Here is a 22,537-nt window from a genome sequence, read left to right as displayed (position 1 = left end):
ACAGTCAGTGGTCAACATAAACGAATGTTCCACAGTTCCTCAAATTCACTTGAATAGGATTTGTGTTGATTGGCTATGCATGAGTGCGTGCATGTCTGTCTATGACCGAGACTTGTTTATTTTTTTTGCCAAAAACAGCTGTCAAGCTATCTGTCAAGGTTCGCCGTAATAAACCGTTTCCTATTAGAGAGAGAGATGACAGATGATCTGTGTGAGACTGTGAATGAGTGTGTGAGAGAGGAGGGGGATGGAGAGGGGGATTTGTTAATGAATGTTAAATCCCTCTGGATTGGAGAGTAGTCAGAATAGGCTATAAACATCGATCCTGTGTATTTACCAAACAAATACACGCACATACACGTGCGTAAATACGCGGAGAATGGGGCGCATTATCATGCGGATCGGCTGTTTATTCGAGAATAATGTAGGCTACATCATATTCACCCTGTCAACATGAAATCATGAACTTCACAGCGACTGTGCGTCCCCTTTAAATGGCATGGCAGGTCGGCCAACACACACAGGTATCACACTGGCCAGGGCGTGGCCCCGTATACGACAAGGCGTTTACGCATGCGTGAGCGAGAAAGTGCGTTTTAGGGTGATTACTGGGGGCGAGCGAGCGAAAGAGATTATGTGGGCTGTACACAACTGTTGTTTTAATCCGCAGAGCGAAGAGATTTAGCAAAAAAACCACGGGTTTCTCCCCTAGCAGCCATATTGTATGGACATTTGGTGGAAAAAGCAGTAGGAAAAAAACACTTTCAAGAAGAACCTTGCCAAGACTTTGAGATAGTTGATTTTCAACTCACTGGCGGTGGGATTCCGTTCAATAGCCAGCAGTCCAGCTGGTTGACGAATTTCACAGATTGGGGATCGTATTTAAAAAAAATAATTATAGATTACTATATTTATTTTTAGCTTGTTTTATTAACAGTCGGCAAGATGAAGGACCGATTGGAACAACTCAAAGCTGTAAGTGGGGTGTGGGATATGTTACACAGAGGCACCTTTCACAGAGCTAGACATATGTTATTACCTCCTGTGCAGCATGCAAATTACAAATGGTCTATGCAAAAAAAAAAAAAGAGTGTCTATAATTCGACAACTATGTTTTACCTCATTATTGGTCTTATTTGGTAGTGTACAAACTAATCAACATCCTATCCGAAGGCCTGTGGTCGACTAACGCTATTTGATTACAAAATTAGTCGCCTTAATTTACAAATCAAGAGAATGCCTAAATGAGAGGCGATGCAAAGAGAATAGTTTAAGGTTGTATGAACTGTATCAATTTGGATATGTTTTTGCGGTGTGTCTCTTGGGGACATGTTTGTGTTCTCTGCGGCAGTCAGACAGTGGGGGTTGGGTTTGAGGACAAGGTAACGGGACCACAGGTGTCATACAGTGTGTCACTGTGCGCTCAGGGGATTGGAGAATGTGGGAGAAAGGTGCAACTGCATCCAGCAATTCGGGGCGTTCTTGCATGTGGGCATTCCTGCACCTGCAGGAACCCCTCTTTATACGTCTATTGGCACATTTTTAAGCTATGACTCCAGTACATAGGCAGGGGCACTACAGTACAGTAGGTGGTAATGCACGATAACGTTGGATGCCAACTGCCCATAAACCCCACAGAAGAGGTGAGGGTGACTAGCTATAGGTAGTACACACCAGTAGTGACCTTTGCCCCCGCCTGTCGGCCACTATTTTCCCGCAGTTCTGTTAACGATGGTGAGGGCAGGTATTTGGCGGGAGGGAGCGAAGGACATTGCTAGCTTAACCAACTAGTCCTAAGGAGGACTCCGGTACACAGAAGGCGCAATGCGTGGGTGACACGTGCTAGCTAGCGAGCACACAGTGTCGCTAGCACATGGTGTCGTTCCCGCCTCTCGCCTGCTGTGTACCGGAGTAGCTAGCATTTTTCTCCAGTACACAGCAGGCGGGAGGCTGGGGAGACCGTGTGATAGCTAGCTAGTTAACACATGGTGTCGCTCCCGCCTGATGTGCTAGGAAGAGGCAAGGGCGAACGGTACAGTGTCCTTAGCCCTGCCTGTTAGTCACTGTTTCCCCACAGCACCGCTCGCATCGCAAAATAAATGTAGAAATCTATATTCAATTATTGCACCCATACTGCTCGCGTGCGCCAACGAGTGTCTGCGTTGCCAAGGGCTAACACGGAACCCAAACCAGCTGCACGCGTGCGCCATGGTGCATAATGTATTTTGTTTCCCCACACCAAACGCAATCACGACACAAAGGTTAAAATATCAAAACAAGCTCTGAACCAATTATATTAATTTGGGGACAGGTCGAAAAGCATTGCAGCGCGATCTGCTTCACAAATAGAACTGACTTCTATTTTAGCCCTTGGCAACGCAGATGCTCTCTGGCGTGCGCAAAAGTTTAACAATATATATTTATTAATTTATTTTGCAATGCGAGTGGTGTAGTCAGACTGTAAAATAGAAGTCAGTTCTATTTCTGACGCAGATCACGCTGCAAGTCCTGCCTCTCCCATCTCATCATTGGTTTATAGAAGCAGGTACCCACGTGCCATCTCCTCATTGGTTATACCCAGGTGGGTGACTGAAAGACGAACGAGGTCAGTGGCGGTAATGCACCTAATTTATGAAAGTTGCCAATCACAATATAAAGTCAAGAGAAGAAAAAGCCTAGGAGGAGAGATGACTAGAAACGATTCGGTTGACCATTTTATGTTTGGATTAATTGTCGGAGTAGAGGACCTTGTGCATTTCAGGTAAAATCACAACTCAATGTTTATATCCCAGGACAAATTAGCTAGCAACAGCAAGCTAGCTAAATAGGACCAATTAGCTAGCAAGTGCAAGCTAGCTAGCTAAATTGCCATAAAGGCTTAATGCTTTTTGACCTGTCCCCAAATTAATGTAATTAGTTCAGAGTTTGTTTTGACATTTTAACCTGCGTGTCGTGATCGCGTTTGGTGTGGGGGGACAAAATGTATGCACTATGGTGCACGCGTGCAGCCGGTTTGGGTTCCGTGTTAGGCAGGCAGGAGCGAGTGATGCCAGCTAGCAAAGAGGACTCGGATACACAGCAGGCAGTGGCGCTCAAACAGGAACCAATGGGATGTTCAAGGGGGTATGTGCTGTCAAGGGCTTTGAGGAGAAAACATCTAATGGAATTAAACAGAATTTCCTAGCAAAACTATTTACATGCACTAGCACTGCTTTCAATGGTTTTGGGTTGTACAGTGGGAAGCCAGAAGTGAAATACAATTCCATTTCAACTTATTGTGCCAGTGGGCAGGACTGTTGGTTATTATGACAAGGGGAATTCGAGACAACATCTAAAGGATCGTATTATTAACAGACTTTCCAAACGTAGGTCTGCCATAAACCCATTTTCTCTCTGCTTACCTCATTCCAAAATAAAAGTCCTGCACGTGCACCATATGTGGACACAAAAAAAGAGTAACTTTTATTTTGACATGAGGTAAGCAGACAGGAAGTTGGTCTACAACAGACCCATGTTTGGGAAGTCTTTTTAATAATACAATCCTTTAGATATTTTGTCTCAAATTCCCCCTGTTAACTTCTGTTTTCCCACAGACTACCTCAATTAGCCCAACTAACCGGTGCCTGTATATAGCCTCGCAACTGTTATTTTTCACTGTCTTTTTACTGTTTTTATTTCTTTACTTATCTATTGTTTACCTAATACCTATTTTTTACTTAAAAATCGCACTGTTGGTTAGGGCCTGCAAGTAAGCATTTCACTAAGGTCTACTACACATGTTGTATTTGGCACACATGACAAAAACTTTGATTTGATTGGAGAAATCAACGCGAGTATATGTAAATACACCTTCGTTGCTAAAAGCACCTAGGCAGACACGGTTGTAGGCTATTTAATTCCCACATCTATTTATACATCCGTTTCCTGTAATTAAACTGCAGGTGTAACTGACACCTATACTAATTAACAGTCAGTACCGTAATGCCTATAATGGTGAGATTGTTTACATGGCTGATCTCTTTCCACTATGTCTTTGGTCTGTACTCTCTTGGAGTGGACCTACTGGCCTAGAACCTGTATTGGGTATTTTAAGACATTATCTCTCTTAATAGCTTAGTTTCTAACACAAAAGAACCAGGATGTTCTGTCCTGTTGAAGAATGTAAGGTTCCCCTTTTGGTGAGGCGCTGCTGATCCATTCCAGCCGCGTCAGGATCTGTTACCATGGTCACCCCTTACTGTTGGCCAAATATTTGCCATGTTTAGTTTACCAATGCCTCGGTGCAGCAATTGACAATCTCGCAGGTACAATGGGTTTCTACTGGGAAGGGAAGTAAAGTCAAAATGGTGTGGCAATTTGTTTAGGGATGTGTTTTTATGGGAAGGCTATTTACATAAAACAAGACTGTGGAGGCAGTAGTAGACCTCTGCATGGTTTTCTATCTCTCTCTGTTGTTTTCCTTAATGTTAACTTGGTGGGGGCTGTATTGTTGTTCATGCTCGGTGCATAATCAGGCCACCTGACTGGTGCAGTAGACAGGAGAACAGACTACAACAGGAAACCGAGGATAATGTCTCTGGAGTCTGGACACCATATTATATTCAGTCTGGTTTCTGTAGTAGCTAGCTAGATCTCTTCGTAGATTGGCTTTTTTTGGACAGCATTCTGTACTGAACTGTAAAGACCAGAGAGGGTTCAGACACGCATCCCTTGGGTACTCGGTGACACTCAAAGTAGTAGGCTGTCTCCCATAGTGTTGGGGAAATCCATTTGAATTCAATCACTTTTTGAAAGCATCCCTTTTAATCTAAACAACTTTCCATACATGTTTGGCCATTGAAGAAGCGGTCAGAAAGTGGACTTTTTGGAACTGAATGACAACATTCAGGAGATAGAGGTGCTCAAAGCTGACCCATTTTGCATACCCCAACATACCATGAGATATCCATGTCTTCATGGAAAAAAACTAGAGTTTTTATTTGATAACGTCTTGATTCTTTTACATTTCTAAAAACTGACTTTTTTAATGTCTTTAACATCAATTATCTAAAAATGGCCCCATCCTTCCTCGCGTCAACAGTACAGGCTGATGGGAGAATGTTTTCTTGGCACAAGTTAGCTCCAATAATACCAATTGAGCAACGTTTGATCGCCACACCTTGTAGAATCCATGCCCTGAAGAGTTCAGGCTGTTCTGGAGACAAAGGTATTAGATGGGTGTACCTAATAAACAGGCCACTGAGTGTATGTTGTAGCTTAGACCCTACTTTACATCATCTGAGGTTTTTGTGTTGTGCTGCCATCGGTTGAGACACATGCTCTTGAATACAGGGTGGGTGTCATTTCAATCATATAAATATACACTGAACAAAAATATAAACGCAACATGCAATAATTTCTTAGATTTGACTGAGTTACAGTTCATATAAGGAAATCAGTCAATTGAAATATTCATTAGGCCCTAATCTATGGATTTCATATGACTGGGAATACAGATATGCATCAGTTGGTCACAGGTACCTTTTTAAAATAAAAATGTAAGGGTGTGGATCAGAACTAGTCAGTATCTGGTGTGACCACCATTTGCCTCATGCAGCGATGTCATTCACATAGTTGATCAGGCTGATGATTGTGGAATGTTATTCCACTCCTCTTCAATGGCTGTGCGAAGTTGCTGGATATTGGGGGGGAACTGGAACACGCTGTCGTACAAGTCAATCCGGAGCACCCCAAACATCCTCAATGGGTGATATGTCTGAGTATGCAAGCCATGGAACAACTGGGACATTTGTAAGCTTCCTTGTGACATGGGGCCGTGCATGATCATGCTGAAACATGAGGTGATGGTGGCGGATGAATGGCACGACATTGGCCCTCAGGATCTTGCCACGGTATCTCTGTGCATTCAAATTGCCATCGATAAAATGCAATTGTCTTTGTTGTACGTAGCTTAGGCATGCACATACCATAACCCCACTGCCACCACGGGGCACTCTCTTCACAACGTTGACATCAGCCAATCGCTCGCCCACACAACGCCGCACACGCTGTCCTACATCTGCCCGGTACAGTTGAAACCAGGATTCATCTGTGAAGGGCACACTTCTCCAGTGTGCCAGTGGCCATTGAAGGTGAGCATTTGGCCACTGAAGTCGGTTACAACGCCAAACTGCAGTCAGGTCAACACCCTGGTGAGGACGGTGAGCACGCAGATGATATTCCCTGAGACGTTTCTGACAGTGCAGAAATGTTTGGGTTGTGCAAACCCACTGTTTCATCAGCTGTCTGGGTGGCTGGTCTCAGACCATCCTGCAGGTGAAGACTGATTTGGAGGACCTTGGCTAGCGTGGTTACACATGGTCTGGGGTTGTGAAGCCAGTTGGACGTACTGCCAAATTCTCCAAAACAATGTTGGACGCAGCTTATGGTAGAGAAATTAACATTAAATTCCCTTGTAACAGGTCTAGTGGACATTCTTGCAGTCAGCATGCCCATTGCATGCTCCCTCAACTTGAGACATCTGTGGCATTGTGTTGTGACAAAACTTCACATTTTAGTTGCCTTTTAAAGTCCCCCAGCACAAGGTGCACCTGTGTAATAACCATACAGTTTAATCAGCTTCTTGATATGCCACATCTGTCAAGATAATCCATCCACCTGACAAAGGAGAAATGCTCACTAACAGGGATGGAAACAAATGTGTGCACAATTTGAGAGAACATTTTGTGCATATGGAACATTTCTGGGATCTTTTATTTCAGCTCAGGAAACATAGGACCAAAACTTTACATGTTGCATTTTTACATTTTTGTTCAGTTTAATTCATAGAATTAGCCTATCCCTTCAGTCCACTGCAATTTTGAATTGAAATACCATAAATATGGCCGCCGGTTTAACCACCTTTTCAAATGTAAACTTAAATGGTTGTCTAACCGTTTATCTCTATGATTTCAATAGGTTTCCTATGGAGGATTGACAGTATAATTTAAAACAACAGATATTCCCATTCAAGTCAACATTGTTCTGAAATGTGGACCTCCAACTATCTTTGTGATACCATTTGAAAGTTGAAACGTCAATTTTAATAAATATATCTGCCAAAACATGACATCCACCCTTAGGCGTTATATACCATTTATACTGTATTAACACACAGCAGGCTGCTGAGGGGAGAACGGCTCAAAATAATGGCTGAAATGTAGTGAATAGAATGTCACCAAACACATGGAAACCATGTGTTTGATGTATTTGATAACATTCCACCTATTACTCTCCAGCCATTACCACGAGCCCATCCTCCCCAATTAAGGTACCACCAACCTCCTGTGGTATACCGGGGTATTTTGAAAATACTGACGGGAGGTGTTTGTGGGTAAGTTATACGCCACTACTTATAGCTAACTGCAAGTTAAGTATAACTATGAAATCTAAGATGTGTCAAATAAATGATATCCAGTTCAGGGCTCCAGCTATGCAATTGTTTTTCTAACTTGCTATCTAAGAGACTTGGTGTCAAGATCAAGCTTCTAGGTTACAGCAGAGACATTGAATTGCCTCCTGGATCAACATCTCTGTTGCCTAAATTATTTTGTACATATAACATAAAAGATGTGTGTGTGTATATATATTTTAGTAGTGCCCCTTGTGTGGTACAGTAACTGTATAAAAATCTGGCTCCCACGGTTTGGATATCGCCCAACCTTACCCACCATGTCTGTATTCAAGACCATGTTGTCTCAGCTGATGGCAGGCACAACGCACACCTCGACATGATGTAAAATAAGGTCTAAGCTATGAAAATGATATCAACATTACGCGTTTTTAAATAATTGACATTTAAGATACATTTAAAAAAAAAGACAGAATATATTATACATTTTTTATTCCTGAAATTATAAAATAGTTTGATAACCCTGTTTCTAAGCTTTTAAATTATATCTCAACCGTTTATCTTTTCCAATGATAAAGACATGGATGTCTCATGGTGAGGTATGAAAACTGAGCACCTGTTAACTCTTGAATATTAAAGTTTTATTTACAGATTTACTGCAAGATATGAATTGCTATGCCACAATGTTTGTTCTTCAAATGATGTGTTTTATTCAAACTGAAACATTAAGTAAATAGCCCAGATTATCACTTTATTTTCTTCAGGTTTTTGCTCTCAAAATCATAGTTTAAAAAAAAAATAGAACATCCTATTTTGTTGTTTTTCTAGGTCCACAATGCTTAAACCACATCAGGAGACGTCTTTTGATGTCTGGGAAAAATCAGAGATATTTTGTGCACACCTAGCATGAGGCTTCTCTTTAGCTGTGTTTTTGTATCGTACATGTGATGGTAGAGTTTGCAAAACAAATACTCACTGGATTGATGAATAATTGTGGTATCATTCTGCCAGGTAAACAGGCTACTTTGTCGTTAACATGCTGGTTTTTGGGAGCGCCTTTCCATCTACCAGAAGAATAAGCATCATCGCTAACGGCCACACAAAGTGCTAGACGTGCGCACCACACACACATACAGATGGGTATTCTCATTGCCTACACAGAAAGTTGCCGGAAATATGATAAACATGGGCAAATTCGTTGGTTCGTACAGTGCCATGCAAAAGTATTCATCCCCTTGGCGTTATCCTATTTTGTTGCATTACAACCTGTAATTTAAATGGATTTTTATTTTATTTTATGGTCCCGTGTGGCTCAGTTGGTAGAGCATGGCGCTTGCAACGCCAGGGTTGTGGGTTCATTCCCCACGGGGGGACCAGGATGAATATGTATGAACTTTCCAATTTGTAAGTCGCTCTGGATAAGAGCGTCTGCTAAAATGACTTAAAAGTATTTGGATTTCATGTAATGGACATAGACAAAATAGTCCAAATTGGTGAAGTGAAATGAAAAAAATTGTATGTTTAAAATAATAATTTCAATGGAAAAGTGTTGAGTGCATGTGTACTCACCCCCTTTGCTATGAAACCCCTAAAATAAGATCTGGTGCAACCAATTACCTTCAGAAGTCACATAATTAGGTAAAGTCCACCTGTGTGTAATCTAAGTGTCACAAGATCTGTCACATGATCTCAGTGTATATATACACCTGTTCTGAAAGGCCCCAGAGTCTGCAACACCACTAGGCAAGGGGCACCAACAAGCAAGCAGCACCATGAAGACCATGGAGCTCTCCAGGTACAAAGTTGTGAAGTACAGATCAGGGTTGGGTTATAAAAAAACAAAACAACTTTGAACATCCCACGGAGCACCATTAAATCCATTATTAAAAAAATGGAAAGAATATGGCACCACAACAAACCTGCCAAGAGAGGGCCGCCCACCAAAACTCACGGACCAGGCAAGGAGGGCATTAATCAGAGAGGCAACAAAGAGACTAAAGATGACCCTGAAGAAGCTGCAAAGCTCCACAGCGGAGATTGGAGTATCTGTCCATCGGACCACTAAGCCGTACACTCCACAGAGCTGGGCTTTACAGAAGTGGCCAGAAAAAAAAGTAATTGCTTAAAGAAAAAATAAGGAAACATGTTTGCCAAAAGGCATGTGGGAGACTCCCCAAACATATGGAAGAAGGTACTCTGGTCAGATGAGACTAAAATTGAGCTTTTCGGCCATCAAGGAAAACGCTATGTCTGGCACAAACCCAACACCTCTCATCACCCCAGAACACCATCCCTATAATGAAACATGGTGGAGGCAGCTAGATGCAGTGGGGATTTTTTCATCGGCAGGGACTGGAAAACTGGTCAGAATTGAAGGAATGATGGATGGCGCTAAATACAGGGATATTCTTGAATGAAACCGGTTTGTCATCCAGAGATTTGAGACTGGGACGGAGGTTCACCTTCCAGCATGACAATGACCCTAAGCATACTGCTAAAGCAACACTCGAGTCGTTTTAGTGGAAACATTTAAATGTCTTGAAATGGCCTAGTCAAAGCCCAGAACTCAATCCAATTGAGAATCTGTGGTATGACTTAAAGATTGCTCTACACCAGCGGAACCCATCCAACTTGAAGGAGCTGGAGCAATATTTCCTTGAAGAATGGGCAAAAATTCCAGTGGCTAGATGTGCCAAGCTTATAGAGGCATACCCCAAGAGACTTGCAGCTGAAATTCCTGCAAAAGGTGTCTCCACAAAGTATTGACTTTGGTGGGCTGAATAGTTATGCACGCTCAAGTTTTCAGTTTTTTGTCGTATTTCTTGTTTGTTGCAAAATGTTTTATTGTGAATCTTCAAAGTGGTAGGCATGTTGTGTAAATCAAATGATACAAACCCCCCCAAAAATCTATTTTCATTCCATGTTGTAAGGCAACAAAATAGGAAAAATGCCAAGGAGGTGAATACTTTCGCAAGCCACTGTACTAATATGGAAATTTCAACGTTCTAATGGTATCACAAAGATAGTTGGAGGTCCACGTTTCAGAACAGTGTTGACTTGAATGGGAATATCTGTTTTTAAATTATACTGTCAATCCTCCATAGGAAACCTATTGACATCATAGAACTATAGGGTTAGATAACCCTATATCCTCTGCAGCAGAGGTAACTCTGGGTCGTCCTTTCCTGTGGGGGTCCTCATGACGGCCAATTTCATCATAGCGCTTGATGGTTTTTGCGACTGCACTTAACTTTCACAGTTCTTGAAATTTACTGCATTGACTGACCATGTCTTAAAGTAGTGGACTATAATTTCTCTTTGCTTATTTGAGCTGTTCTTGTCATAATATGGACTTGGTCTTTTACCGAATAGGGCTGTTTTCTGTATAGCACCCCTACCTTGTCACAACACAACTGATTGGCTCAAACGCATTAAGGAAAGAAATTCCACAAATTAACTTTTATCAAGGCACACCTGTTAATTGAAATGCATTCCAGGTGACTACCTCATGAAGCTGGTTGAGAGAATGCCAAGCGTGAGAAAAGCTGTCAAGGCAAAGGGTGGCTACTTTGAAGATTCTCAAATATGAAATATATTTTGAATTGTTTAACACTATGTTTTTGGTGTAGAAAATAGTAAAAATAAAGAAAAACCCTTGAATGAGTAGGTGTGTCCAAACTTTTGACTGGTATTGCATGTATCGAGTTGCATATTCCGAATCCTCTCAAGGGCACGTGGAGTCATAAATCACAAGATGAGTTAGCTACATTTGTGAGCCTGGTTGAGAAGGTCCTATAACCGACAGATGACTAAAGAGAGAGATTGAGACACCCTTGTAACCGAGTGGTCTCCGTGTTATATTGACACACTAAATCACAACCCCCTCTCTTTCACATTTTATTCCCCCTCCCTCGTTTTTGTTGAATGAGAGACTGAGTGAGTACACAGGAAGGGAAAAAGCGCATAGTCTCACTGCCGCAGCATTACCACTGTATGTGTGTCTGTGTCTAACTAGGCATGTGAGTGTCCATAAGTATGTCTTTACATGTATAGAGCTTTTGCTAGTGTAAATCATGAGTGAATCTTTATACCCCCCTTTGTCTCATGATAAAAAATATCCTGGTGAATTTAATTCCCCACCAAAAATCCTTATCTTGGAAGTGGAAGTCCTTTCCAGTTTTATGATTTTAAAAAGTACTGTATTTGGTGTGTGTCCAACCTGTATGCAGTGTGACTGACAGGGGAATCAGCTGACTCCGAGACCTTGAACTCAGCTGATGCATTTGTGGAATGAGTGAGCAAAGGGGAGGGACTGGGAATGAGGAGAAAAACAAGAGGTGGCACATCTTTGTCTTGACTTTGATCTTGCTTTTTGACAAGGAACGTAAAGCACTCAGACTTTGGACTCTCGTCATACAGTAGCACTCTAAGACAAACACTGACGTTCACTTTGACAGTTTAGCTGTTAGCTGAGGGGGAAAAAAAGACTGAATTCTGCAGAGGGGTAGACTGAATTCTGCAATGGCAAAGTTGACTCTTTTTAAAGGTAAAGAGGAGACTTGAGTCAAATTTCAAATAAAATGTAAAACAGAGCTTCCAGGCTACAGGTAGCTAATCATGTCAAAATGAAAAGGCTAATAGCACCAGAGGCTAAACATGCTGGTGTTATAGCCCTAGTGGCTAACAGCGGCTGAAAGCATGGTGGCTAAAGAGCAAAAGCCTAAAAAGCATGTTGGATTAAAGGCAAAGGCCTATAGAGCAAAAGCTAATAGCAAGTGATGCTTCCTGAATCACAAGACTATATAGTCATTCTGAATTGCATGTAAATGTATCATAACAGATGTTGGTTGACATGAAACGGATAACCCTTTAAATTGAACAATGAGAACACTGAGTGGACTTCAGACTAATGCTACTTAGTAATAATGTCCGGTACAGAGTAGTGTTGCACGGTGTACTGGTACCACGGTACCAAAACGTCTCATACGATACTACCAACATCAGTTTAAAAATATATATATAATTTAGCCGTGATGGCGAGCGGGGATGCAGACCCTGACCCTGATGAGTCTTCTGTTCTGTTAAATTTGTACATTTGTTACATTGGAGCAGCGAGCAATGTTGATACATTTCATGGCCTGTTGTAATCGAGAGCACAGAATGGCGCAGGCATGCTCACAACAGTACCCGCAAAACACCAGTCTCAATGTCAACAGTGACGAGGCAACTCCGGGATGCTGGCCTTCTAGGCAGAGTTCCTCTGTTCAGTGTCTGTGTTCTTTTGCCCATCTTAATCTCTTATTTTTATTGGCCAGTTTGAGATATGGATTTTTCTTTGCAACTCTGCCTAGAAGGCCAGCATCCCGGAGTCACCTGTTGACGTTGAGGCTGGTGTTTTGCGGGTACTATTTAATGAAGCTGCCAGTTGAGGACTTGTGAGGCGTCTGTTTCTCAAACTAGACACTAATGTACTTGTTCTCTTGCTCAGTTGTGCACCGGGGCCTCCCACTCCTCTTTCTATTCTGGTTAGAGACAGTTTGCGCTGTTCTGTGAAGGGAGTAGTACACAGCGTTGTACGAGATCTTCAGTTTCTTGGCAATTTCTTGCATGGAATAGCCTTCATTTCTCAGAACAAGGTTAGACTGACGAGTTTCAGAAGAAAGTGCTTTTTTTCAGGCCATTTTGAGCCTGTAATCAAACCCACAAATGCTGATGCTCCAGTTACTCAACTAGTCTAAAGAAAGCCAGTTTTATTGCTTCTTTAATCAGAACAACAGTTTGTAGCTGTGCTAACATAATTGCAAAAGGGTTTTCTATTGATCAATTAGCCTTTTTTTAAATGATCAACTTGGATTAGTAACACAACGTGCTATTGGAACACAGTAGTGATGGTTGCTGATAATGGGCCTCTGTACGCCTATGTAGATATTCCATAAAAAATCTGCCGTTTCCAGCTACAATAGTAATTTACAACATTAACAATGTCTACACTGTATTTCTGATCAAATTGATGTGTGTTTTTCTTTCAAAAACAAAGACATTTCTAAGTGACCCCAAACTTTTGAGTGTGTATGTATGTATTAAGTGTATGTACATACTCTGCATGTAGAAAACACCTTCCTAATATTGAATTGCACTCCCTTCTGCCCTCAGAACAGCCTCAATTTGTTGGGGCATGGACTCTACAAGGTGTCGAAAGCGTTCCACAGGGACGCTGGCCCGTGTTGACTCCAATGCTTCCCACTTTTGTGTCAAGTTGACTGGATGAACCTTTGGGTGGTGGGCCATTCTTGATAGACACAAGGAATTGTTGAGCATTCAAAAAAACAGCAGTGTTGCAGTTCTTGACACACTCAAACCAGTACTCCTGGCACCTACTACCATACCCTGTTCAAAGGCACTTAAATATGTCCCCCCCCCCTTTCAGGTCAGCTGACGATACAGACATGGTGGTGTTGTCTGTTTTACTTGTTTTGTCTGATGTTTATTCATGCAGGAGAGGTCAGCTAAAAACTGGTTCTGTTTCCTCCTCAGCCCTCCTCGCCCTTCTCAGTGTCGGTATCACCAAGTCTTGTGGTATCTGTACTTAGGCTGCTGTACGTTCTCTATTTACAGTTATGACGTCAGTGTGCATATGCGGTTGATCCACTGTGTTTGAATACAATACGTAATCTACTCATGCTGCCTTATGCTTTTCCTCATAGACATGCGACAATGACGATGAGGAAGTGGAAATTGCTATTGACAATGCAGCTTTTATGGATGAGTTCTTCTCTCAGGTGAGTGTTTTTGCAACGGGTGTGTCTGTGTGTGTGTGTGTGTGTGTGTGTGTAACTATTTTTTTTCACTCTGTTTCAGATTGAGGACATCAGGAACAGTATTGATAAGATTGATGAGAATGTCTCTGAAGTCAAGAAGCTCTACTCAGTCATACTGTCTGCCCCCACATCAGACCAGAGTAAAACATACTGCCTCTGCTACTCTCTATGCCCCCCCCCCCCCCCCCCATCTTTTCTACCCGTTGCCTGTTACTGTCAGTGTGTCTGTTTTCATTTGTGTTTTTTCCTCCAGAAACGCAGGATGACTTGGAGGCTGTCACCAACGACATCAAGAAGATGGCTAACAATGCCCGCAACAAACTCAAAAGTAAGACCCTCACACATGATACGACACAGACAGACTAAATGCTGATTGGTTAATTCGGGTATGGGCGAATACTGATTGGTGAATCATGTTGATTGGGTCTCAGCCATCGAGAGGAATCTGGAGTCTGAGGAAGAGGAGAGGATTTCAGCCGACATGCGGATACGCAAATCACAGGTCAGCTTCCGAAAGTTCTCCCCTAACCCTTTACGTAACCCTGTGCCTAACCGTCAATGTTACCATAGAAATTAAGAACTATTGGATTATTATAGCTTGTGGCCCTGTCTGTTTCATGTCCTCCCAGCATGCAGTGCTGTCCAGGAAGTTTGTAGACGTGATGACCAAGTACAACGAGGCCCAGCTGGACTTCAGGGAGAGGAGTAAAGGACGCATCCAGAGACAGCTAGAGATCAGTGAGTTACCCGCAGTCTTACACACTGTTTTATATACACACAAGTGGACCATAACCTCATGTATGTACTAAAATGATCCTCTGTTTCTCAGCTGGCAAAGCTACGACAGACGAGGAGCTTGAAGAGATGTTAGAGGGTGGAAACTCGGCTGTTTTCACTTCAGGGGTAAGAAAGTGTGTGTGTGTGTGTGTGTGTGTGTGCATGTACTAAGGGTCTCCTCTCTTTAGATCATGGACTCTGGGATCTCGAAGCAGGCTCTCAGTGAGATCGAGGCGCGACACAAAGACATTGTGCGTCTGGAGAGCAGCATCAAAGAGCTACATGACATGTTCGTGGACATCGCCATGCTAGTGGAGAGCCAGGTACACTCTGTCTCAGCCATCTATTCAGTCATCCATCCATCATTATTTCAGATCTCTACCCTACATTTTAACCCTACTGTGTCTAACGTTGTTTCTCTCCTGTTCGCTCCCTCTTTCTCTGTCTGCCTGTCTGTCAACCGTGCTGTTTTTCCCTTCTCTTTCCCAGTAACCTCTCCCTTTCTCCTGGTCGTTCTTTGTTCCTTCCCCCACTTCTTCTGCTGTGCTTTCCTTTCCCCATGTTTTGGGACAGAGTTCCCCTTGTTTCTGTGTCCATCTCTCTCCCTCCCATAACTCATTCATCTTCAGTACGAGTCTCCATTCTTAGTAAGAGTCACATTTGACGTAGCCACATTGGAATCGACACAACCCCCCCATACTGTATAGTCACCACAGCTACATATAATCTATGTAACCACATGTATCTTGTTGGTTATCCTATGCTGTCTGAGGGGAAGTCGTGTGCAAGGTAAGCATATTACCACTTCCTAACATATTCCTCTTTGTGACGTCGTTTTTTTGTGTCTGATACGCTCTGTTACCATGGGGATTCGAATAGATACTCCTGCTTTCTTATTGTTTTTTCTGTCTGTATACTCATTGTGTGTGTTTGTTTGTTTCAGGGTGACATTGTAAACAATATAGAAGCTCAAGTGTGTAAAGCGCAGGACCACATAGCAGTGGCTAAGACTGAGACCAAAAAAGCCATCAGGTACCAGAGCAAAGCACGCAAGGTACTGCACTCCATCCAACACTGTCTACCAACACCCTGATATTAATCATCAAGTAAACCCATCTACTAACTACCTTAACCTAAATCTACCGAGGTAACTGTCCCTGTTTCTAGGAAGCTTCTGTACAGTATGCAGCAATTTCTGAAGCACATCAACATTTTCACACCCCTTCACATTAATAAACCACGTGCACTCTAAGGACCGTATACACTCCCCTCACACACTGTTGATCACGCACACACCACCGTAAAACAATCTACTTTTGTCGTCTTTTCTGCTTTTCTCTGCACCCGTCTCTGTCACTTCCTCTGCATATCTCTTTCCTGCAATGTCCTGCCCTCTGCCAGGGTGGAATGATTGAAAGGATTGAGAGCAACATGGACCAATCGGTGGGCTTCGTGGAGCGGGCGGTAGCTGACACTAAGAAAGCCGCCAAGTTTCAGCAGGAGGCCCGTCGTGTGAGTGGCTATAGAAAGGCCCAAGTCCCACCCCCTGGCCTCTCCTCCTGCTCTGTTGACCAGCCTTTATTGGGCTGGCACCCAACGATCCCCATCCCAAACCTTGAACCCTCCTCCTCCAGATCTGGACCAATACCCCTCAACAGAGGAGACACACACACACACCTCTTTCTCCTTCTCTCTTCATTTTCCGCTTCCTTTCTAGCTTTCTTTAGCTAGTTAAGTCAGTTAAGAACAAATTCTTATTTACAATGACGGCCTACCCCGGCCAAACCCTAATGATGCTGGGCCAATTGTGCGCTGACCTATGGGACTCCCAATCACGGCCGGTTGTATGATACAGCCTGGAATCGAGCCATGGTCTGTAGTGACGCCTCTAGCACTGAGATGCAGTGCCTCAAACTGCTGCGCCACTCGGGAGTCCTTGATTTGGTGGTTGACTGTAGATTTGCATGTTTTAGAGTGATTTATGGTCACTTTATGTAACATTTTGCTCTGAGTCATGCATGCATGTATGTTTCAGGATGTTTAAAGATGTTTGTTGTTGCTTTGTCCTTTAAATTGTTAAGGTTGTTGCCCACAAATGGTCTTCATAGCAGACACTTAATTGTTCCCCACAGAAAATGGTGATAATAGTAGCAGTTCTGATTATCGTGCTGGCCATAGTGGCTCTGATTATTGGGTTGTCGGTGGGATTGAAGGAGAAATGAGACGTGTGCGATTTAAGAGTTGTGTAAAGGGTGAGTAAAGTTGGAGGAACTCTGGAGTGTTACAGTGGGTGTAGTGGGATCTGGAACTTTGGCCACGTTTTACATTTTCCTTGCCCTCGGCTGTGTGTGTGTGTGTGTGTTAAGGTGGTAAAATGTGTATGTGTTCATGCTCCTTGGTCTGTTTATGGGGTGCGTTTGGACTATCTCTGGGTACTGCATGTCTTATCAGGAGTTCCTGCTAAGCATACCACAAGTGCACTTGTTGCCTATGGTAAGGGCTGGGTCCATAGAAATTGCATTATTTAGCTCTATGGCCTGGTCACTGATTGGCACGGTGTGTGTCCGTCTTGATGGTGTCTTTGGGCTGTGTGGGATTGTATATGTGGGTTTCAGTTTCTCATTGGGGTCTTAAGGCTGTGTAGTGTGTCCTGTTTGACTATAAATGTGATGATGATTCACTGTGTTATGATGGGCGGGATCTTCATTTGCTGTCAATCACTGACTCGTATCGGACAATAAAAGCTCAATAAGAGCCTCCATTGGTCAGAATGACCTGATGATGGCTGACAGTGCATGATATTCCCGCCCATCACGTTAAGAGCTTCATTTCCCTCGGTACCTCTGTCTAACACCATCTCATTTGTTACCGTAAATACTGATGTATTTGTTCTCCCCTTTCTCCCCCTCTGTAGAAGACAATCATTATAGCAGTGGTCTGTGCTGTGCTCACTGTCCTCATCCTCGCCATCATCCTATCACAGACAGTAGGGTAATAGAGGGACCACGCCCCTAACCTCGCCCTCTTCATTCATCTTCATCACTCAACCTTGCCCTCCTCCAGCTGTGAAGGCAAAGAGGGGGATGAAGACTCAACCTATCCCTCCCCTTGCCCTTGGACACTCCCCCTCTCTTACTGTAACTATAGAAAAAGGCCCAGCCAGTGGGACTTCCTAGTTGGAGTAGGCTGGTGTCCCCCTTGGGGTGGCTGAGAGGATGAGCACCAGGTGGGAGAGAAACAAGGGGACCAAAGCTGAGACTGGTTATTAGCCCCTGATGAAGCTAAACAAAAAAAGGGAATCTGAAGAAGTGGAAATCTTCACCCTCACACACAACTAAATGGACACCATGCAACATTTCATTGAAATTCTCTGAACTGCTTTCTATTTTTCCAATAATGTCAATAATTTAATTGATCTTTGATCCACACTTAAGGGAACCTGATGCTCCTTTCCCCATTACAAAAACCTCCATCCACTTAATGTACCCCCGCCACCACCCTTGCCTTGTTGTCTTGCCATTATGAACCTCCAAGCTGAAAGGTAGCCTCCTCCAGCCCACAGAGGAATGGTACATTGTTTAACTCCCCTATGATTCTTGTATTGAGGGACACGAGTGGATTTCACTTCAGTCTATGTGAAAGCAATGACTCTGTGCATGTTTGACGCCACTTGAATAATATATTTTTTTAAATCCTAAAGCACACCTTACCTCTGAGCGTTTGGGAGATATCTTCGTCTAACATCTGATTTGCTTCCTTTACAATCTGTCCAATCAAATTAATTTCATGCACCCCACACCTCAGATGCGGTAGCCAATGACGAGGCTCTAAATGGGACATTGAGGGTCTGGAAATTTCAAGCTGAACATTTTAAGATCCTTTTTAAATGAATTTTTAAATGTAATCTTCACTGTAGTATTATGATGGATTCCAGAGATTTGAATGAAGGAATAAAATATTTAGTTTTTTAATGGTTTGGTTGAGACTGCTTTGTTTTCCTATGTTTTGTGATTCATGCTGCTCAAATCTGCACTGTGCAATACTGAGTTAGCAGACATGGCTTGTGTGAGTGAATCTTGTTTGACTGTAAGTGCATGTGTTTTTCTGAAGAAATGTGTATTTATGGTGATAGGTAATTATCAATCTGCTGTATTGTAATACAGCAAGTGGCGAATGACATCTCTTACGGCAATGGCTGCACCTAGAGCAGGGATCATCAACTAGAATTAGCTGTGGGCTGTTTTTCTTGAGCGGATGGTCAGGGAGCAGTAACATAATTATTAATAATTTGTAGACTGCAAATTGAATGTAAGAAGCCCAAACAGGTTTTTTTCTCTAAACATGGGGGGCCAAATAAAATCACCCGCAGGCCAAATTTGGCCTGGGGGCTGCTAGTTGGGGAACCCTTACCTAGAGTCTGGGTTAAAGGTACTGTGAAGTCAAGAGCAGGTATGTGTCTCTCTCTCTCTCTCTCTCCCTCTCTCAAAAACAGGCCATACTGACCCAGACACACACCCTCCCCCCTGCTCTCCCATGTTAACATGGTCCTTTGTATGGCATCCTCCTATGGGATGGCTGGAAAATTGGTTACTATCTCCTTCCATTGGAGTTTTGATGAGATGTTTACAGTCCTATCTACCTTGTTTTGCAATGTCTATTACTGATGATAAAATGTCACATTTTCAAAATGATACACTACCGGTCAAAGGTTTTAGAACACCTACTCATTCAAGGGTTTTACTTTATTTGTACTATTTAATACATTTGTAGAATAATAGTGAAGACCTGCATTAACCAAAGAAGTGTTAAACAAATCAAAATATATTTTATATTTGAGAATCTTCTAATAGCCACCCTTTGCCTTGATGACTGCTTTGCACACTCTTGAACTTCTCTCAACCAGCTTCACCTGGAATGCTTTTCCAGCAGTCTTGAAGGAGTTCCCACATATGCTGAGCACTTGTTGGCTGCTTTTCCTTCACTCTGTGGTCAGACTCATCCCAAACCATCTCAATTGGGTTGTGATTGTGGAGGTCTGGTCATCTGATACAGGACTCCATCACTCTCCTTGGTAAAATATCCCTTACGCAGCCTGGAGGGGTGTTGGGTCATTGTCCTGTTGAAAAACAAATTATAGTCCCACTAAGCCCAAACCAGATGGGATGGCGTATTGCTGCAGAATGCTGTGGTAGCCATGCTGGTTAAGTGTCCCTTAAATTCGAAATAAATTGCAGACCGTGTCACCAGCAAAGCACCACCACACCATAACACCTCCTCCATGCTTAACGGTGGGAAATACACATGCAGAGATCATCCGTTCACCCACACCGTGTCTCACAAAGACACGGCGGTTGGAACCCAAAAATCTCCAATTTGGACTCCAGACAATAGGACAAATTTCCACAAGTCTAATGTCCGTTGCTCGTGTTTCTTGGCCCAAGCAAGTCTCTTCTTATTAGTATCCTTTAGTAGTGGTTTCTTTGCAGCAATTTGACCATGAAGGCCTGATTCACAGTCTCCTCTGAACAGTTGATGTTGAGATGTGTCTGTTACTTGAACTCTGAAGCATTTATTTGGGCTGCAATTTCTGAGGCTGGTAACTCTAATGAACTTATCCTCTGCAGCAGAGGTAACTCTGGGTCTTCCATTCCTGTGGCGGTCCTCATGAGAGCCAGTTTCATCTGTGCTTGATGGTTTTTGCGACCGCACTTGAAGAAACTTTAAAAGTTGTTAATGTTCCGCATTGACTGACATTCATGTGTTAGTAATGATGGACTGTCGTTTCTCTTTGCTTATTTGAGCTGTTCTTGCCATAATATGGTCTTTTACCAAATATGGCTACCTTCTGTATACCCACCTACCTTGTCACAACACAACTGATTGGCTCAAATGCATTAAGGAAAGAAATTCCACAAATTAACTTTTAAGAAAGCACACCTGTTAATTGAAATGCATTCCAGGTGACTACCTCATGAAGCTGGCTGAGAGAATGCCAAGTGTGCAAAGCTGTCAAGGCAAAGTGTGGCTATTTGAAGAATATAAAATATATTTGTTTAACACTTTTTTTGGTTGCTACATGATTCCATATGTGTTATTTCACAGTTTTCATGTCTTCACTATTATTCTACAATGTAGAAAATAGTCAAAAAAAAAAAAAAAACTTGAATGAGTAGGTGTTCTCAAACTTTTGACCGGTAGTGTATACTGTAGGTTGTATTTAACGAATCAGTTAAATAGTTTAAAGTTTTTTGATTAACTCCAATAGGGATAAGCAATCCATTCTGTTATATTTTAACTGTGATGGGTTCCTATCCTCTTTTTTTCGTTTCTCACTTCTTTTGCTCTGTTGTTTTTTTGAATCTGCAGAAGAAGATGATGATCACATTGTGCTGTGCCATTATCGGGATCGTTGGGTTTTCCTATTTGTATAGTTTCTTCTCATAGAGGTTTACAACAGGTAAAGGACACACACACACGGTTATCCATCTAGCACCATTTAGATTACAGTACACATGACTATCAATAGAAAACTGTCTGTTTCCTCTTTTTTTTTCATTATATTTTTCCTTTCCCTTGCTTTCAGATGAACAGAAGAATGGCCTGTTTCCCCCATAGAACCTTTTTGACTGGTGTCCGTTTCTTCCTTATTACTCGAATCGAAAAATAAATGTAACAATAACCTTTACTTACCTCAGCCTCCCATGCTCCCTGACCTGGTTCTCTCTGTCCTCTTGCTGTAGGAAAATGTCTTATTGTTTTTTAAATGTGTTTTTATTTAGCTCACTGTTTCAATTTCTCATTCAGATGACATAGGGTCAGTGTGATATTCCATCCTAGGACTCAAATTAAAATCCCGTAGACCTATGAACTGAGATTGGCGCCCCTGGCGATGACAGGACCTTGTAGGAGTATCATCTGTATGCAAAATACGTTGGGGGTATATTTGGTTAAAGGTATCAATGATGCAATTAAAGGTATCAATGAAATATGTGCATAATAAAATATAGATTATATTATATTTTAGCACAAAATTCCAAGTTATAAATACAGTTATAGCCGTGATTCATGGTAAAAATCCTTAATTTCCCCAGGCATGTCTTTTATTGAATGTGTATTTGTTTCGTAAGGTTGTATGTATGTTGTCAGTCATACAACATTGTTTCACGGTATGCTGTGTCATGTATTGTGCTGAATTGTTAGTGATGGTATTTTCGCTGATGAGCGGTTTGTCATTCAGTGTGGTTGTGGGTCAGCCTAGTAAAACCTGTTACGTAATAAAATATTGTGTGTGCATAGTATTAGTGCGCCTCTTATCTTTGTCTTTGATTCTCTCTTTGTACTCATCTGAAATAATATGGATTTTTTTTCCGTTGGCAGGTGCTATTCAGACGAGTTGAATGGGACGAGTTGAATGGGACAACTATTGTCCCCTTGTCCTTTAATCAATCGGTCTTTACTGGGAGTCTTCGGTCTCAATATAGTCAGAGTCCGATATGATTGGTTTGTGTACGTAAATTGTTCCTCATACTGGTCTGATGATAGGCTCTCTTGT

At 42.3% G+C, this 22,537-nt stretch overlaps 1 protein-coding gene across 9 annotated transcripts; it reads left to right on the top strand.

The window, feature by feature from the left end:
* Positions 1–539: 539 nt before the first annotated feature.
* Positions 540–22,283, top strand: LOC139574327 (syntaxin-3-like). 9 transcript variants are annotated; one of them, XM_071398807.1, is made up of 12 exons: positions 544–975; positions 14,095–14,169; positions 14,249–14,348; positions 14,462–14,536; positions 14,640–14,710; positions 14,838–14,946; positions 15,038–15,111; positions 15,174–15,308; positions 15,929–16,039; positions 16,387–16,497; positions 21,352–21,442; positions 21,569–22,283. In XM_071398807.1, exons 1-11 carry the CDS (start codon positions 946–948, stop codon positions 21,427–21,429), a joined length of 969 nt encoding a protein of 322 aa, XP_071254908.1. In that variant the 5' UTR covers positions 544–945; the 3' UTR covers positions 21,430–21,442; positions 21,569–22,283. The 9 variants fall into 9 exon arrangements, 8 of the variants coding, with proteins under 8 accessions (XP_071254901.1, XP_071254906.1, XP_071254908.1 ...); XM_071398805.1 differs by lacking the exon at positions 15,929–16,039 and having other exon boundaries at positions 543–975; XM_071398804.1 differs by lacking the exon at positions 16,387–16,497 and having other exon boundaries at positions 546–975.
* The last annotated feature ends 254 nt before the right edge of the window (positions 22,284–22,537 follow it).

Source organism: Salvelinus alpinus, chromosome 4 (assembly GCF_045679555.1).
Source record: "Salvelinus alpinus chromosome 4, SLU_Salpinus.1, whole genome shotgun sequence".
NCBI lineage: Eukaryota > Metazoa > Chordata > Actinopteri > Salmoniformes > Salmonidae > Salvelinus > Salvelinus alpinus.
Note: the sequence above shows the minus strand (reverse complement) of the source record. Positions and strands in the feature narration are given on the sequence as shown.

Bases quoted from the DNA above. Each gene is read 5' to 3' on its own strand.
- LOC139574327 (XM_071398800.1), top strand. From the start codon at position 946: ATGAAGGACCGATTGGAACAACTCAAAGCT. The intron at 14,349-14,461 runs GTAAAACATACT...TTTTTCCTCCAG, and splicing joins TGCCCCCACATCAGACCAGA to AAACGCAGGATGACTTGGAG. The intron at 14,947-15,037 runs GTGAGTTACCCG...TCTGTTTCTCAG, and splicing joins CCAGAGACAGCTAGAGATCA to CTGGCAAAGCTACGACAGAC.